Source organism: Ambystoma mexicanum, chromosome 1p (assembly GCF_040938575.1).
Source record: "Ambystoma mexicanum isolate Mex_15411 chromosome 1p, UKY_AmexF1_1, whole genome shotgun sequence".
NCBI classification, from domain to species: Eukaryota; Metazoa; Chordata; class Amphibia; order Caudata; family Ambystomatidae; genus Ambystoma; species Ambystoma mexicanum.
The window spans coordinates 415,734,002-415,752,775 of NC_090921.1; the positions used below are offsets into that span (position 1 = coordinate 415,734,002).

The 18,774-nt window shown below is 44.2% G+C and overlaps 1 protein-coding gene across 9 annotated transcripts in view; it reads left to right on the forward strand.

Moving 5' to 3' along the window:
• MYO9B (myosin IXB) overlaps window positions 1-18,774 on the forward strand; it is a 925,026-nt gene that overhangs the window by 559,122 nt on the left and 347,130 nt on the right. For all 9 annotated transcript variants that reach the window (XM_069649217.1, XM_069649219.1, XM_069649218.1 and 6 more), the window contains exons 12-13: window positions 3,552-3,693; window positions 9,700-9,895. In XM_069649217.1, coding sequence (XP_069505318.1) covers window positions 3,552-3,693; window positions 9,700-9,895 — 338 coding nt within the window. The remainder of the gene's footprint in view (window positions 1-3,551; window positions 3,694-9,699; window positions 9,896-18,774) is intronic.

Here is an 18,774-nt window from a genome sequence, read left to right on the forward strand (position 1 = left end):
GAAAGTGAATTGCCTTGTAGCCGATGCTTCAGTTGGGAATGTGAGTTATCTATTTATCAAAGGTTATTGCCACATGCGCATTATCTGCAGATTATATGCTCCTTGATTGAGTAACGTTGGTTATTCAGTGGTCGAGAATTGCAATCTGCTATATTCAATCTTTTCAGAAGAAAAAGCTTTGTGTGTTCATCAGGTTTGTCATAGAATGGGGGTTGTAATGTCAGTTCACAAACATCCTGTATGTCTTTACATGCTTCAACTGCCCTTATGCCAACACGTTTCGACCTTTACTTGGTCTTTCTCAAGGGTGGGCTGACAGCTACTGCTATATCGTGAGTAGCAGAGGAAGATCGTGTTCTAGAGCTCTCCTGTGAACCTCTTATTCAAGTGTGTAATCCTGAATAGTGTATACTTGCTTAAATTCTGTGAAGAATAGCAGTGCCCTCTGGCATTTGTAGAATTGTTGAATGTAACCTGATAGCGTGTTTGGATTTAAATGTACTTGATGTACAGGGAGCCAGGATGCTGCTTAATCTTGTGATTTTTTTGAAGTCTTTGAGCAGTCAGTGGGAGAGTTTGTTTTCTTTTTTCAGTTTTAATCAAATATATTTTTAAGCAATGGGTTAAACATTAAAATAAAAATGCATTTCCTTTTTAATTATTAAATGCCACCCTGAAACAGAGCACCAATTGTACAGGGACAGGTGTAGTTGGGATGAGTTGGGAACCTATGTGGGGGAGGAGAATGGGCTAAACCCTCCATGAATAGAAGTTACTTCAAAAAGACAATTCTTGGTATACAGACATGTATTTTAAAATCGTTTCTTGAAAACATGTAAATAGTGTTTTGTTCTGAGTTAATATCCCAGGTTTCAAACATAGGCAATCTGATTTAAATTCCTGGGACCACATGTGAGAAACCTGAAGGTGTCTCAACTGCTAGTCCCCGGGGATCTGTCATTCAGTTAGCCAGGACACTGCCATCGCTTTTGGATCCAGTGCCTGGGGATGGACCAGTGTGGGAGGATCACCTGGGTGAGGGGTCTTCAGGGAATGGGACACCGGATGGTGAGACACGGTATCCCATTCCCTGTAACACCTTAACTCCATCCTACCAGGTAGCATACTTAGGAACTCAACCCCTGCCCTTTTCCCATCCCCAACACTTCCTCATGGACAGCTCACTATGAGAGAAAACGGACTTACACCTGAGTCGTATACTTGACATGTGACAATACAATGGTCAGACAGGGCCAGTCTGGTGACCATTACACACACCTGACTTCCATTGCACTTACGCACATGCTTAAAAGTCAGAGCATGAAAGCACACTTTGAGTAAGGCAAAGCACAGTATGAAGCAGCAATTCCAAGATGACTGTTTAATACAAGGCGAAAGATGGCAAAACGAAGGGGAACACAAGGAGCGAAGTGCCCTTGACCTTTTCAACGAAAGACTGTTGCTTTCATGAACCTTCGAGAATAGTAAACGTAAGACCAGGAATCAAGGGGGAAGAATACTGCATTGTGTGTCAGATACCCAGGGCTCTCTTGCGTCGATGGTCAAGGAGGGGTGAATCGGTTGCCGCTGTTGTACTGTCCTCAGCTCCTACAACAAAGCAGCACCAGAGAAGTCAGAACAGCCGGTGAGTTTGGGAGACTGATATCAGACCGGTCTGTGTGGAAGCCAAGGTTGCAAGCGGCAACATTGTATAGTGAAACCTGAAGAGAACAGTGCATGAAGCATGGCAAGCAATGCAAACAAAATTAAACAACAAATGAGAGATTGAACTTTGAAGCCAAGATACAATACCTTAGACCGAGTGGTCCGGCACCACCTGTGTTTTCATTCGAAAGTCTGTTAGGTATCCAACTGAAAGGTGGTAAATGCTGAAGAGTGATGAGGAATTGTGAAATCGAAGGGGTCCTGCAACAGGAATGCAAAACTCTGTGCACATTTGAAAGTATTCTATAGTAATAGCATAAAGAAAGATGATGACAAAGTAGATGAAGTCATCCAAACCCTGGAAAGGGAGATGAGCTAAAAGCTTTGGTTAAAGCAAGTTTGTGTTAAAGGTTACATAGGAAATAGAAATTGGTCTGAGCCCAGCAGTGGGAGATTAATTGTGTTAAAAGGATCTGAGCCCGGCTAAGGGGGGATTCGGGGTAAACATACACCTGAAATAGAAAATTGCGTTGGAAAGGATCTGAACCCGGCTGAGGGAAATCGAGGGCGAATAGGGAATCGACTGAGAAATTGAGTATTTGTGAAAAGCTGAAAGAGGAAAAGAACTTATTATTGTTTTTGTAGCATCGGGCCCCCTGTAAGAAGAGACTTTGAAAGACAAAGACTTGGGCATGGAAGGCCCTGATGCTAATGATTGAACTATATCCTCGTGCTAGCAAAGCCAGAGACTGTGCTAAACTCAAGTGTACCGCCTTGTCCCGTGCTGAAAACGTGGGGTAGGTAGTCTAGCGCCCTGAACATCCTGACATATCATTTTGTGAACACTTCTTTCTTTTTCGTAACACTGTTTCCCACACTATTTATGTTCAGAAGTAAGGATTGGCAAGAGGTTTATTAGTAATAGGCCCTTTTATTTTGACAAGTTGCCACTAGGATTGCGTTATTTTTTGATGGTTGTAGCTTGTAGGTTTAGGATTAGGCGTTTTTCAAACCCTTTTTGAAGTTCAATAAACACCCTTGAACTGTGGTCACTTATGTCTGTCTTACTGTTGATACCTTGCCTTCCTTACACATGAGAACAGGATTGACAATTACTGTGCACCAAGTTACTAACCCAAAATATATTATTGAGCATAAAGCCACTGAAGCCAACACTTTGCACACACACACACACACACAAACACGACATTTTGGAAGAGGTTTATGTTGTTGCAGATGGCATGCAAAGGGTGGCCTCTGTCTGTTGGCCTCCTCCAGTACTTGGCATGCAGAGAAAACCCTTTAAAAAAAATCTGGGTCCCTCGTACTCTGAAAACCATCTTAGGAGGATATGCCATAAATGTACTATATTTCAAGAAGCCTGTCACTAAGAACCAAATCAATATGCTTGATTTCCACAATGACCGGCAGCCACCTAAAAATCCATATTAAATCGACACAGGTGCTGACGACCATCTCACTCTCTGAAAGTTGACATAACACTTGTGAGATAGAAGTGGCTATGTCTCTATACTATTGACAACCCAAGATGCTGAACTTTATAACTATGACCAGAATCTCCTGAAAAGTCTAATTTGTATGCTCTCTTATTGTATAATGTTGTAACACTGCTCTGTTGTTACTTACATATTTCACATGGTACTATGTAAACCAATTTCTGCTAGGGCATTGTGAAGATGCTCTGTGGTATACCCGATCCATAGATGGCTGTGCCATGAACAAGAGTAGCTGATTAACTTGCGAGCCAAGGGAAATCTATGCCAGAATGCGGATATTTTTTTTTATTAAAGGGGCCACTATGGGTTTTCCTGAAAATGCCGGGTGTGTGATTCTGACTCTTTTCTTTTTTGTTCTTCTGTGTCTAGTTTTCCTCATGCCACCTACCAAACTCTTCTTGCCAAGTTCAAGCAGCAGCATGAAGACAACAAGTACTTTGTGGGCACGCCAGTCATGGAGCCTGCGTTTATCATACGGCACTTCGCAGGGAAAGTAAAGTACCAAATAAAGGTGGGCAGCGAAAGAGTGAAAGAGCCATTGCTGAAACTGCCATCTCCATTGCAGACACATCCACTGCAGTTAAATCTGGAAAAGACTTTAGTGGAATGAGGTTATTCAATAGCAAGTGATGGGCTACATAAATATCGGGAACATTGACATTGACAATGCAACAGTTGCAAACACATCCTTTGAGACATCTTTTTTTAATTTTTAATTTGTTTAGTTGAAAAAATCAACCTTTCAAATTTACAAAACATTACAATTGAATTAAAAATATAAATCTTCAGACAACAATACATTAGACATACTGCAGACGTGTTTCAGACCAAATCATTGCAGATATACATTTCTTAATGTATTTTGCTTGATCTATGTGTTTATTGATTAGATTTTCTATTTATGGTGTATTGCATTGTGATTTAGTGTGTATCCGAATGCATATTGGTACAGTGGGATGGTTCAGGTCACGCTGGCTCTTTGTTTGTTGGTTGGTTCATTGTCATAGGAGATCGCAGCAGGGTACCTACGGTTGCGTAGCTGACGCAAAAGGATGGTGGATTGCGGCAGGGTGTGTTTGAGGGACAATTCTGTGGGGGAAATGAACCATACATGGTTTTAGTATGAATGCGTAACAAAATAACAAACTATCGGATATTTTAAGCAATCCGTTAGTGCTGAAATAATGAAAACCATTAGGAACCTGGCATAAAATGTTAAAAATTTGTTAAAACAGTGGGAAGGGACATTTAAGCAGCTATTGGAGGATGACTGAAATTGGATGTCATCCATACAGAAAATGTAGGGGGGAAGAGGGTTGCAGGGGAACCAAATACCCTAATTGGAAGCAGGTGGGGGGGAGGTTTGAGGGGGATGATGCATGTGCTAGAAATGCTTTAAATAAACCGTCTAAAAGTGGCGTGCAAGCCCCTTCAACGAGATCTACATAAAAAGGAGACTTAAACACAAAGTTAACACTCGCCCCTTTCTCTCTTGTAAACTGTCTGACTATACATTGCAAAAGTAGAACCAACAGTTGGGCATTCTGTCTCTTTGTTTAAATGTGGGTTTTGAGGACAACTCTGACACCAGTTCTCCAGGCAGAGGTTTAACCACCTTTCCCTCAACCGCTCAGATAATTAGTAAAACAATAGAAAATGGTGTCACACAGGGGTGTTTGATAGACAAACATGCCAGAACAGGGAATTTGGTTAACAGGGAATTGTATTAATACACGTGTAAAGCATTGTCTAACATAAACAAATGGTGTCTGAGTTACACTAAAAGTTGTCAAGATGGGTCTCCTCTGTGGGGTAGTGCTGTGGGAAAACATAAGCAATATGTGTCTCTTGTGAAAGTAAAGTGTTCCAAAGCAAGTTATGCTGGTCTAGGGGCTGGATAATACCCAGCAAATCCACAGTATTTGGGAGCACTCAGTTCCAGGTTTTAAGGGTTTGCCGTGCCCTATTTTCCACTTTTCTTTAGGTCTCTTCTCTTGAATTCCCAGTCTCTAGTTTGTGTTCCCACGCCCTGTACCCCACAATTCTCAGTCTTTTCTCCTTGACTCTTAACGCTGTACTTTGCGTTTGTGGTTGGATTCCTTAAGTGGGGTCATGAGGGTGAGCATTCTAGGACGGGTTGAACCCAGAGGATTACAGGAGGCTGCACTACCCCTGGGCAGGGTCCTCACTAGGTTCCCCACTTCCTTCCTCTAGGTCAGAGTTCTCAAATCACCATCTTCTCCATGGCATCTCTCCTCAACTTTCGCTCCCACAAAGGGTTTCCCTCTATTACCTACATTACTAGATTTAGCCATATTTGTATTCTGGTTTACTACCTTCTCTTCACCAGAATTCCCCTCTACACCTCTGTATTACACCTCTCCTTCCCCTTTCCCTAGTACTTTACTGGTCTTCATTTTTACCTCTTCACTGCCTTCCACTTTTTCCTGGTGGTTACCAAAGGTCTTCCCTTCATTTCTTTGACAACTTTTTCAGCTTCTCAAAGCTGGTCAACTTCACCACCTCGTTCAACACTTCCTCTACTAACTCTGCTTCATTTACCTCTTTTCTGTTCTTCCCTCTCCCATCTCTCATCACTATATTCTCACAGCAGCTCTTTTCTCCTCCCCATCTTCTGCACCCCTTTGGGCACCTCCCCTAAAACAATTCAGGCTTTCCATTTCCCTGTTATCGCTTTCTCCTTTACCCCTTTGGGCACCTCCCCTAGACCAATTCAGCTTCCTGTTTATCCCTCCCGTCTTCACACCTTTGGGTACCTTCTACCCTCCACTCCTCTGAGTCTTTCTCCTCCTGGCCCCCTGGGTCCATTTCTTCCCACCCTTCTTGACCCTTTCCTTCTAGCCTTCTGGGTATTGCTACCCTCCACCCCACTGTTTCTCTTGATCAACCGTGATCAACAGCTTTCATGGCCTTCCTTTACCCATCCTACAGGGCCCATCTTGCATCCTCATATCTTCTCCTTACCAAAGTATTCTGGCGCTCTCCTTCCAGCCTGCTGCCTACTCTCCCCAGGCTTCAGGTGCTCTGCTCCAGTCTCCTGCTTTCAGCTCCTTCCACAGCTTCATCTCTTCCTCTCTTCAAAACAAAGAGCTTTTCCTCCTGCTACTGCCACCTCCTAACTGAAGGGTTTGGCGCCTTTTTCCAGCCTGCGTCTGGTGGAATGGGGATCAGTTGTGATCGTGTTGCATGGGGCGCATTTTGGAATCTTATTTCTCGAAGCCCGGATGGATCTGGACCACCACTTTGAGAACCACGTCTGCCACATTGGAGTTCCAAACTCCTCTTGGTTCTTCAAGCTGCTTACGGACTGTCTTGGGGACATCTTGGTCTCGTTCAGGTTCCCCTCTTTGTTTGAATGGATTCTGGAGTGCCTTCACCACCTGCATAAAGAGAGCTGAGCAGATCTGTGTTGCTGGCTCCTCGTAACTCCACTCTGATTTTCTTAGAAGGGTGGAGAAGCAACCATTGTCCTATGACAATGTGCCCCATTTGTGACCCCACTATCCACCAGCTAGGTTAAACCGTGCACTTGGTCACATTGGTGAACATTATTCTGGGAAAGCCCATACAAAGTGCGTAGACCGTACGCATTGGAAATTACTCCTGGAATAGAGAAATGAAAACAAAGTTTTATGCGGATGGTCCTGTGAAGGATAAAAAGAAACATACATATTTAAAGTCATATAATCTCATATTGGATTATTAGGCCACCTCAGGATGCAGGGCATTTTAAAATCCGAAGACTGATGCAATCATAACACAACCTACCAAAACCCGCTGGGAAGGCTCCCACTTCTAGTATACTATCCTCTGAGATGCACATTTTCACTTCGCATGTGCTGCCTCCCCACGCCCTTCATGAGCCAAATATGAGCTCCTTTTTTTGCCACTATTACATAGACGCACAAACCTGTGGTCTGGAATTTATGACCCATGGATTCCTGAGATAAATGGAAGACTTTACAACAGATCTTAGCAGAGAAAATGGATAATAATTTCTTGCAGGTCTGCTCGTCGTAAAGACGAATGCACACAACGTGCTCGAGTCAGCTGCAGGTCATGCTGATATGACGGCAAGAGACATCTACCGTGGTCTTGATATTAGGAGTGTGGCCTGGCTAAAAATCACCCAGCTCATTCTGGAAGTTAAAGAAAGTAAGATCTCTGCTATTTGATGGTATTTTTTTCACCCATCTACAGAGGAGGCGTTTTACAAGGAAAATGCCTCCACATGACGACGTTTTCGTCATTGCCAAACTGACCCCAAAAACAAGGTCTGCCTCTCAGCAGAAAGGTCAGTGCACTGGTACCGGGGGCTCACGAGAATTCCTTACTCACTCTCTCAGCATTGATCCGTGCGCATTCCTGTAATGGTCCTTCTAAGAGGAGGTAGACGACGACAAAAGGATCCCTCTAATCGACTAATACTTAGAGCGAAAAACCAGTAGTTTGAGAATACACAGGTCCAGTAGCATACCACGTCAGTTTTGGGAAGAAAAACCCTTAATTTACCATCCTGGAAAGAAATAACAGACCTGTGGGCTTTTTCCACTGTATGTGCCAGGCTTGAATCTTATGGAGGGCTTACAGAAGTTAGTGAAATAATTTGCAATAGGGAGCATTTCACAGGATCTGGTGGGTCAGTGTTGCTTCTGCCCCCTTTTTCACTCCTCCCAAACTAGACAAAGCACTATAGAGTACAATCCTCGACTTTCTAGTTTCAACACAATTATGCCCAAGTAGAGCTTCAAGTTTGTCATTGCAGCTTAAGTAGTCTCTGTCCTCTGGGAGGGGGATTTACTATGTGTTCTAGATGTGGATGATAGATCTGGATGCAGATATGCACTTATCAATTTGGGAGCCCATAGAAAATTCCTATCATTTTCAATTGTGTATTCCCATTATTAATACAAGGTGCTCTTTTTTTGGGCTCAATTCAGCCCAGAGGTTGTTACCATGTTAATGGACTCCGTAATGAAAACATTTGCAAAGCCAAGGTTTCACGTTTAGCCATATCTGGGTGAATGGCTAATCTGGGCCGCAAGTCCTTCTCACGTCAAGGATTGTCAGTGTGCTCCAACCAGCTTTTGCACTGCGCCTCACTGCATGTGTGGTCTTGACCCCTACCAGTACAACCAATACGTTGGCTTAATCGGGGAGAGCCAAACCGAAAAGGATTTCTTCTGTAGCGAGGATTCAAGTTATACACTCGATCTGTGTGAAGTTTCTAAAGAATCCTCTTTCAGAATTCAAATTTTAAAGACTGCTTGCTCAGGTGGCCTCGTTGTTCTGCATGCCAGGCTACACATGAGGAGCAAAGAACTTCATCTAGCCAGCCATGGGTCACAGGATGGGCAGTAGAGCTTATGGTGACTTCCACAGAGATAAAACCTCTCGAGCGGCGTCCCCAGAGGAATTTCTCCTTCACATTAGCGAAAGGCAATCCATCTGGTAAGGTATGTATTTGTGCCCACATTATGGGGGCAACAGGTCTTGGTATACATGAACAACACAACAGCAATTTTTACATGAACAAATGAGAGTGAACAAAGTCACACTCTTTTGGCCATGTGGCTCTGGACATTTGGGATTCGTGTCTTATTCACTCTTTCTGCTAAAGTTTCACTCCTTGCAGGATAGGTTGTGAGAGAAGATTCCCTAAGTAACCAATCCAATTTCTGAACAAATGAGAGCTTCACAGGGAAGTCCTATACCCCATTCCCAAAAGAAGTAGTTCCTTTCTGGATCTTTTTATGACCGAAAAGAACAAGAAATGTACACTGTATACATCTTGAAGGGGGGTGGAGGGATGCCTTTCTTCTGCCCTCAGACGGACAGGCCCTCTTTCCGTTCCTGCCTTCCCCTCTTGCCAGACCCACAAGCATTGGCCGTGGTAAACATAGAAGCAATTATTTGCTGCACATTCCCACACTCAAGTGGAGCCAGTTGCAAATGCATGTTTTTCACATTACGTTATTTCCGTTTTCTGTCAGACATTTTCCCATTCCCCTTCACGATGAAATGGTCTATGCAATGAAATAGTACCAATGTTTTGCTGCAATCAATGCTTTTGCACGGTTTTATAGAACTAATAGACCAGTATGTGTGGAGTCCATTGGGTAGGCTGGTAGGTGGCAATGTTTAGCAGGCTGGTGAGCTAGGATGATTCGATAGACCCTGTGTAGTTTGAAAAGGGGGATCTCGTGGATAGATTGAAAAATGGATAGGTTGGTGGGGTGCAGTCAGGGGATGACAAGTGGGCTGTTGTGTGTTTGCTCTTGAGAGTTGGTGGTTATAATGTAAACTCTTGTGCATGGCAGAACAGAAGGGGTTGGTTAGTTTTCTGAAGTATGTGAGTGATGTTGCTCGATGGGGCATACGACAAGAATCTGTTCCTACTTCCTATGTACTTGAAAAGGGGGTACTGTGTAGGGATGGTGGTGAGTTTATGAAGGTGCCCTCGCCTCTTCTGAAGGCTCTTTCTGCTCCACTCTAGGACTTCCGGGAGAAGAACACGGATTACATGAGGCCAGACATCGTGGCACTGCTAAGAAGTAGTGACAGCGCCTACATCCGTGAATTGATAGGCATGGATCCTGTTTCTGTGTTCCGCTGGGCAATTCTCAGGGCAGCCATACGGGCAATGGCGGTGTTCAATGAGGCAGGTCGGCAGAGAGCGCAGAAGACAGCAGGTACTACATGAGGGATCACAAAATGGAATAACCTATATCAACAAGAGGTGGAATTCTGACTGAGTCAACTTCTTCCCTAATCTAAATTCCCTTGTGTTTCAGAGGTATGCAGGGGTATCAGTAAATCGTGACTTTTTTTCCTGAAAGGCCTTTGGGCACATGTCAAGCCTGTCGGCTCTGGAATCTCCTTATTTCCTAATCAACCAGGTTTCCATGTCCATTATTGAAGACATTTAGTGAAAGCCTCACATCCCCATTATGCCTCTCTGGATCCAGTTGGGAACTAAACCCTTCAGTTATAGCAGTGGTCAAGCTCTCATTCTTAACATATTTGCTTGGTGTCCTTTACCCTGGAATTGTAGCACACTAATAATGTTGATCCATACTTTAAAATGTAACCTTTTTTTCCTCTAGGTAGTGGATTTACTCAAGTTATTTGGCTGTTTTCTGACGATTTCTAATGATTTCCTTGCCTTTAGTTTCTTGTTTGTCTTGAAAATAATGTTCTCTGCCTTTGAGGACGCCCTGCCAACATAATCATGAAGCCCGCTTTTGGTTCTGTCTTGGTAGTGAGGCCCATTACTGTATGCGGCAAGCCCCCTCCCCCTTATGACAGAAGTCACGTTGGCTGTGGTCCTCCAAAAACCAGCAATGCCAATATTTACCCCAACACCCTCCAGGCTGGAAGTACACGTCAAGAGCGATATTCTGTTACTTTGTTTTAGCATCAACTGCTTCTGGTGATGTGTTTGGTAAGTTTTTGCAGGTCATACTGAATGTTGCTCAGCAACACACCAACATGCATGGGTCTTTATTGGCACACCAGCGCCAATGCTGCAAATATAAACTCATACCAGCCCATGGGCAAAAATCAGACTACATAGATGCGTTCTGAGAGGAATACATTAACATAATTTAAGGTGTTCTCTGCTCCAGTGATCTTTAAGAAGTTGGCTCCACGTTTATTGCTGGATGATAATCTGGAAGCAGCTGATGGCAACTTCGAGCTGCGCATGTTATTCATTTGTATCCTTGGTCAACTTTTCTTATTAAGGAATGACTTTCTGTTCCGAGCTAGCCATTACATGTCAGTGCAGTGCAAGCTTACCCAGATCATTTTCACTCACCCCAGAGCTCATGTGTTGGGTCAGCAGTCACCGTACAAGCCTCCCCTACTAGGCCATAATGCGAAGATTAGACCATAAGCATGCCGTAAGCCCACAGGGAGGTTTTCTTTTTTCTTTAGTGTGTCACTTAAAATAGATGCTGAGGGCATAGTGTGACTACAGCTGTTGAGAAACAGACTGTTGGATTCAACTTTTCACCCTGTAGGTTGAGCGGCTTCAACCTTTCTCCAGATTTATACAGGCCTTCTCATGAAATCACAACCAAATAAATGTGCCTATTCAGGAGCTCCCACATATGGTTTGAAAGGCTCTCATGAAATGTTAGTAAAATTACCTAACACGCCAAAGCAGTACTAAGGGGACATACTGAATGAAACAGATAATCACAACACCTGACATACAAGTTCCAACACCAATATCCCAAACAGACATGATCAGTATGCAACCGCATCAGCTCTGCTATACATACCAGACCACTTAATCAAACCAATCTGTACAACTACTCACTCTTTGCCCACCCAACCACCAGGTAAACTAAATAACATATCATCAAAGTTGACTTTTCACTATGAATAATACATCATCCTTTAAAACACCAACCACCTCTACCAAATCATAGAAGAATTCAACCAAGACTTCTGTGAGGATTCTGGCGATATCACCACCCTTTTCCTGGAGAAAGTCTCTCCTCATGTGGCCATGGAAAGGCAGAAGCTACCTGACTCTGACCCTGGGCGTGGCTATCTGCAGAAGGACCACGCAGGGGGAGACGTACTCCAGCGAGGCAAGAGAATACTATATCTAAACCCTTCAGTTGTAACTCCTAGTAATCCCCAAGTACTTGTGCCACACTACTACATGGCTTATTGTAATGTAGCTACTGAATTCCCAGGCTTTTCTAGCCAACATTATGCACCTCTCCAACCCCCCTTTTCTAGTACTGAGACGAGAAAGAGGGATGGAGCAATGAAGATGACCAAACGCGGCAAAGCAATGCCACGTTCTAGTCATTAGAAAATGATACTGAAGACCGGGAAATTTAAAATCGACACAGCTGAACAAGCCTAGAGAGAGACAGAGACTGCATCTGACTTTTTCTGACTGTTTGGGACACAGGAGGCGAGCGGACTGCAGAACGCAGTGCAGGAGCTGACCAATGCAGCATGCATCGAAGCCAAGACGGGAGAAGTTTTGCTGCTTCTTTATCATGGGCAGCTGGACCTGCCAAACAAAGAAGGAGGCCAAGCAGGAATGAAGCAGCACACGGGACGCTCTGCTGGTCAGCAGGCCAAAAGCGAAGAGGACGGAGAAAGCATTAGTCATTAACGTGACTAATGCTGAAGACACCAAACACCAGTTAACCCAGGGAGAGTGCCTTGGTTACCGGGTCGCTTCACGGCGAATACTTCATTCGCGATGCGAGAGCCCAAACAAAGGAACTGTAATAATTGATGCAAATATGAACATTGCGGAAAGCCCACGCAAACGCAGTAGAATTGATACTGATACAAGCATTGATGAAAGCTCGAGTAAAGATAGTAGAGTGAAGGACTACCAGGGAGAGAAGGACTAAAAAAGCTCAGGTGTTAAAACCTCTCTGGAATCATGGAACAGTGATAAATGGAAAAGGGAGAAAACTGATCCTTTTAAGGATGATTTGGATTCAAGAGAACTGTGTGCTTTGAGGAGATTCAAGCGAAGAATCCTCCTCCTTGAATAACCTGGAACTGTGATGAAGTAATATTTAAACCACTAAAATAACTCTAGGGGAAGGGCCTGGTGGAACATTATTTCTTTTCTGCACCTCAGAACTTTTATGTTTGGAAGGATTACAGAACGCTATAACACTATAGCTCATAGAAATCCTCATTTTCACGTTCGGTTTTGGGTCTGTTTAGGGTTATGCACACAGGTCTGAGGACGCTTTACTTGACATCCTGACAGACATTTCTTCGTTTTGTTGAGGGAGGGAAACCCCTCATATAGCTAGGGATAGATAGGATTTTCACAACCCTTCTTTTTATGTTGACAATAAAAGTTGATAACCAGCACTTAACATGCCACTGTCTGAGTCGTACTCTTGATCCCTTACACTTCTTAGGAGTCGCTCAGACATGGTTCATCACGTATGTCCATTCCATGTTCCCCATGAAAATAGTATTCGTATGACCAAAAAAGGAGGTGGCAGGGCCTTACTCTACCCCAAGGAAATTACCCCGATATACTACTTTCCAACTACGTTGGAAACAATGGCATGCAAATATACCATCAGGAATTAACCCTACCTTCATATTGGAATGGCCAGACTTCCCCTTTCTTTCATATCCAAGCAAGAGCTAGCAATACCCTTGTCCTAGGAGATATACACCTATAGCTAGACTTGCATGAATCCAAAATCACCAAGTTGTTCATACACCCTATGGTAGACCTGGGATTCAAGTCCTTGATTAATGACCATGATCATAGAGATGTAAAAGCTCTTAGCACCAACTAGGCCCAAATGAATGGGAGACACCAAAGTCGAACACCATGAAACATAATGGTGACTTAAATAGGAAATAAATGAGACCACTACATAGGGTAAACAGACACAACTTTGAGGAAACCTTTATATATCACAGGACTGTCCCCCCCAACTCTAGATTGACAACATACCCCCCTTAACAGCTGCAATTGGGAAACAGTGGGAGCACAGGACACCATCACAACAGTGAGATCTAAAACAAAAATAGCACCCCCCTGCCCCACCCCACTCCCCGGTAAAAAATTAATCAGTGTGACAAAGAACGAGCACAACTGAAAATGAGAGAGTGAAAAGCTGAAACAAAGTGGCGAAAATCCAACCAACCAGATAAGTTGGCATGTAAAATCACAATAGAGGATACCACAAATCCATCTAACATGCGACAAAATTCTTCTTCCGAGAATACATAACTTCAAAACAATGTACATCTAAAGAGGAGTTCAAAATATATAACAAACTAACTGGCCCTAATCAAATAAAAACCATCAAACACATTCTCCAATAAATGTCACTGCAGCTTAAGACATGACAAAATCCAGATAAATATCCAGCAACAATCGAGATCTAACCTCACCCCTGTACAGAATATCTGTACTCCTCAAGATTCATCCGTTTCCATCCTTGCTGACGGAGCTGACCGAGCGCAGCCAGCGCCAGGCGACGTCATTATACCCAAACAATTGCAGTTTGTTTTCCTAGCAGTGCTCCTGCCTGCACCCTTTCTGCGCCAGGTAATTGCCACCATATTTACGTCGCTATAACGTTCTAGGACTATCTGTGATCCTGCAACCTGCCATTCACTCACTCCCAAGCAGCCCCGGCCCTACCGAGGTTGCTACCACCTCCTCTCGTCATCCACCAAAGCTGCAAGTCCTCCTCCCATCCACCCAGAACAATAACAATTCAGACTTAACCTGCTGCATTCTGCACTGTCTTTGCCCAATGTGCCTGACATTTGAATCTAGCTGCGCTGCATTTTGAACATTTGCATCTAGCTGTGCTACATTTCGCTCTGTTTTACCCTGATGCGCCTGACATTACAATTTAGCTGTGCTGCATTTTGCACTGTTTCACCCTAATGTGCCTGACATTTGCTGTTATCGTCGGTGCACTCTGCACCGCATAGCCTATAGAGCCCGTTCACCTAGTCTGTTGCATTCTGCTCTGTCCACTCAGTGACCGCTACATTGGCCTCGGCCCTACTCCACCCAACTCTGGTATCATGTTACCATGCCTACCTGCCCAAAACCACCTCCTCCCACTATTAAAAGCACCCCTCGCACTGTGGTTATCCATCTGCGCCCCCTATTTATCACCCCCTAGCACATTGGTACCCACCACTCTGTACTTTGCAACCATGGCTCCTACCTGCAGACTTGCTGACACCTGCTCTAGCACTGTTCCCCAACATCCTAATATCTACCTTAATGCACCAGTCATATGGCTCGACCACTTCACTAAAAAACCTAATCAACCTTGCGCTAACCTAAGACTAGGTTCTAGATTTATGGGTAAGAAGGGTCATCCCATGTACCCCAATGTATCTCTGAAAACCATGAAGCCTAGCATATCCCCATAAACCCTTACCTCACCTATGCCCCAAGGCCCTAAGACTACCCTTGCCGCCTCAGACAACACCAGTCGGATTAAGGCAAAGCCTAGCATCACTGTCCCGATCAAGGCTGCCATGATCAACGCACGGTCCCTAGCAGCCCACGCCCTAGACATTGCGGATCTCATCAGCTTGACTTGACTTCATTGCCATCTCTGAGACCTGGCTGCACCCCGCCTCCGGCCCAGCTCTTTCACTGGCTATCCCACCAAATTATGCCATTACAAGATGCAACCGTACCCCCAGAGGTGAAGGAATCGCATTCATCTACAAAAACTCACTAGGACTTAGAACTCTACCGAGTACTAAGTTGGAAACCGCAGAGCTACTCTCTGTCAAAATCACATTATCGGCCAACCAAACACCCACTATCCATTTAATTTACAGACTACCTGGTCCCCCCACCTCCTTTGTGAATGACATCACCGCTCTAGTACTTGATAAAGCGAAAACAAACTCTCAAATTATTATCCTCGGTGACCTTAATTTAGGTTACCAAGACCCTAATGGCCCGGCGGCACTTGATCTTGCCAACACCTTAACAGATCTAGGTTTTTCTCACCACATACAAGAACCTATCCACAACAAAGGGCGAGCTTTAGACTGGCTCAGTGACACCAACTGCAACATCTGCCTACTCTCCAGCGTTCTTTGCGTTTGGTCGGATCACCACATCATCACCTTCAGCATTGAAGCAGCCTCACTACCAGCGCCTCCTGTCGCCCCAGCCACCCTCACCAGAAACGAAAAGAACATAACTACAGAAAAGCTACTCCCTCTCATCCTCCCCAAACTCCATAACGCCACTGACTCCTGCTCTGACCCTATTACTTTAGCCAACATTTACAAGCAGTCAGTTCTTACAGCCATAAACTCCATCGCCCCACTCAAACTTAGAAGACCCAAACAACACGCGCACCTTAACTCGTGGTTCACACTGCAACTCAGAGTGCTACGCAAAGATAAATGTAATGCAGAGTCACGTTGGAAAAGTCACCCTTCTGACACACACAGAACAGCCTCCTATTAGCTACCCTTAACTATAAAGAAGCTCTTCTCCAGGCCAAAAAAGACTCCTACAATAACCGAATCGCATCAGCACAATCAAATACTAAGGAATTATTCAAAATTCTCAAGGTACTCTAGTCACCTGTAGCCCCCCCCAGACTCCTGTCCCAAAGATAGCAACTGGTGCACTAACATCCAGACAGCACTCCTGGGTAAAATTGCCACCCTTCAAACTAAAATCAGAAATAAACAAAAGTTATTACAGTTGGATCAACCACATTTCACAGCCACACCTAGCTCCCAACACCAAGCTAACCCATCCATTAAACCATTCGCCTTCTCCCCTCTTAACATCCCGAACCTCAAACCGTCCAATTGCCAAGGAGACCCTTGCCCAGCTCTTATCATTAAGGAAGCTTTGCACCACCTTGCCCCGTTCATCACGGTATAGTCCCCGACAACCTCAAGGATGCGTGGGTAATCCCACTACTCAAAAAACCGCCCCTTGACCCCAACATCCCAACTAACTTCAGACCCATCACTACGGTCCCGTTCCTGCTTAAGATTCTTGATTGCGCAGCTTACCTGCATATCCAAGACTACCTCGAGTCTAACAAACTCCTGGGGCTAAGACAATCAGGCTTCCGCCCTAAACATGGCACCGAATCAGCCCTGATTGATCTGAAAACTCAGATGGAGGCACTAAAGGACAACCGGAAGCTTGCTCTACTCCTGCTTCTCGACCTTTCTCCAGTATTCGATTTCGTCAACCACCATATACTCTGCCAACATCTCAAATCCGCTGCTTACTTTTCTGACTCTGCTAATGCCTGGATCCACTCGTTCCTAAGCAACAGATCTATGTGGGTTTTCTCACCATCAGCATCGGCAGACCCCTCTCCCATTCTCTGCGGCGTCCCTCAAGGCTCTTGTGTATTGCCTACATTGTACAATGTATTCACCAAGCCCCTTTTCGATGTGTTTGACTATCTGGGTGTATCTTACACTAACTACGCGGATGACACCCAGATACTCATTCCCATTACTGGTGACTACACAGCCGATATCAAAGCCTTGAATGATGTCTATCTGGTCATCCAGGCCTGGATGGCTCAACATGAACTTTGCCTCAACGACGATAAGACGGAGCTCCTACTACTAGGATCCACTTATCGTCTTAAAGTTATCCAAGCCTATAAGTCCTTCAGTATTGATGGCAACGTCATCAAGGTCTCCAAAGACACCAAAACATTAGGCGTTTATCTGGATTCCACCCTCTCCCTGAACAGACAAACAAATGCTGTTAGGTCGGCCTCTGCCTACACATGTAAACTTATCACCGCCTGCAGACCATTTCTGAACACTCACAACTGCACTACATTGGCTAGAACACTCATGTCCAAAATAGATTACTGTAGTGCCCTCTACCTAGGGACTAGTCAGTCTAACCTCAATAAACTTCAAACTATTCAAAATAATGCCATAAGAGCAGCCCTTAATATTCCTAAACAGTCCCATATCTCCACATTTAGATCTGACCTACACTGGCTCCCGGTAAAACATAGAATTGCCTTGAAAACGCTAGCCTTGACCCACAAATGCCTAAACGATGCCCCACCTTACCTCACATCGCGTCTTGCACTTCACTCCTCTTCCCGTCCCACCAGATCAGGTTCCCTATCTCTAATATATCTTATCTGTGTATCTATGCCACACTGTATTCGCTCATAAATTGTATTTTGTATTTATGTATTACCTGTAAATCTGGCCCTTTGTGTATATTTTGTTGTAACCTGTATTTAAGATTATGCGCCCGGTTGCCCATGGGCCTGGTGCGCTTTACAAATAAACCAAACTTCAAAACTACCAAGGAACTGGGTAAAGTAACAAAACACTTACATCATGCCTGGAGCAAGGACACCCTTGTCTTCTGACCTTAATCCGAGGCTTCATATTCACTCTGGCTCACCCGTTGACAGATTTTTGTAGGACTTCCATAACAATAGGAGGAATACCCAATCAGCCACCATAACACCTCGCCTCAAAAATAGACCCAACAATCCTTGAGAATAACCATCGATTTTAAATAGCCCATTGCATATCAAAGATTACTGAAAAATAACAATCACTCAATAAACTCAGGTTAGTGAAAAAAACAAATGCCTGCCCTTAAGAAGCACGAAAACACTGGCCTCTTTATCAGAGAGAAAATACTCTCATCAATTGATAAAACCCCAGCAACCCTCATACGTTAGGACCTGTGGGTTTGTTTGTTTGTTTCTTTATTTTATTTGTATAGCGCTCCAAACCCAGGGGTAGAAGGGTGCTTAAGAATACGGTTACAACGTTGAGAAGTATCTTTGTGTTGCATACTTCGTGCATACTTATAAAACATACATATATATACATTTATCAATATACAGTTACAATATACATACAGTACATGAGCCAGTTACCGCGCAGGGGTGAGAGGTCTGGTGTTAGTGGGGCTACTCTTTGTTTAGGAGCCAGCGGATGACCTGCTTCCTGAAGATCTGGAAGGACTTGATAGTTTTGATGTTGAGAGATAGGGTGTTCCAGAGATGGGGGGCAAGTACTGTGAAGCTTG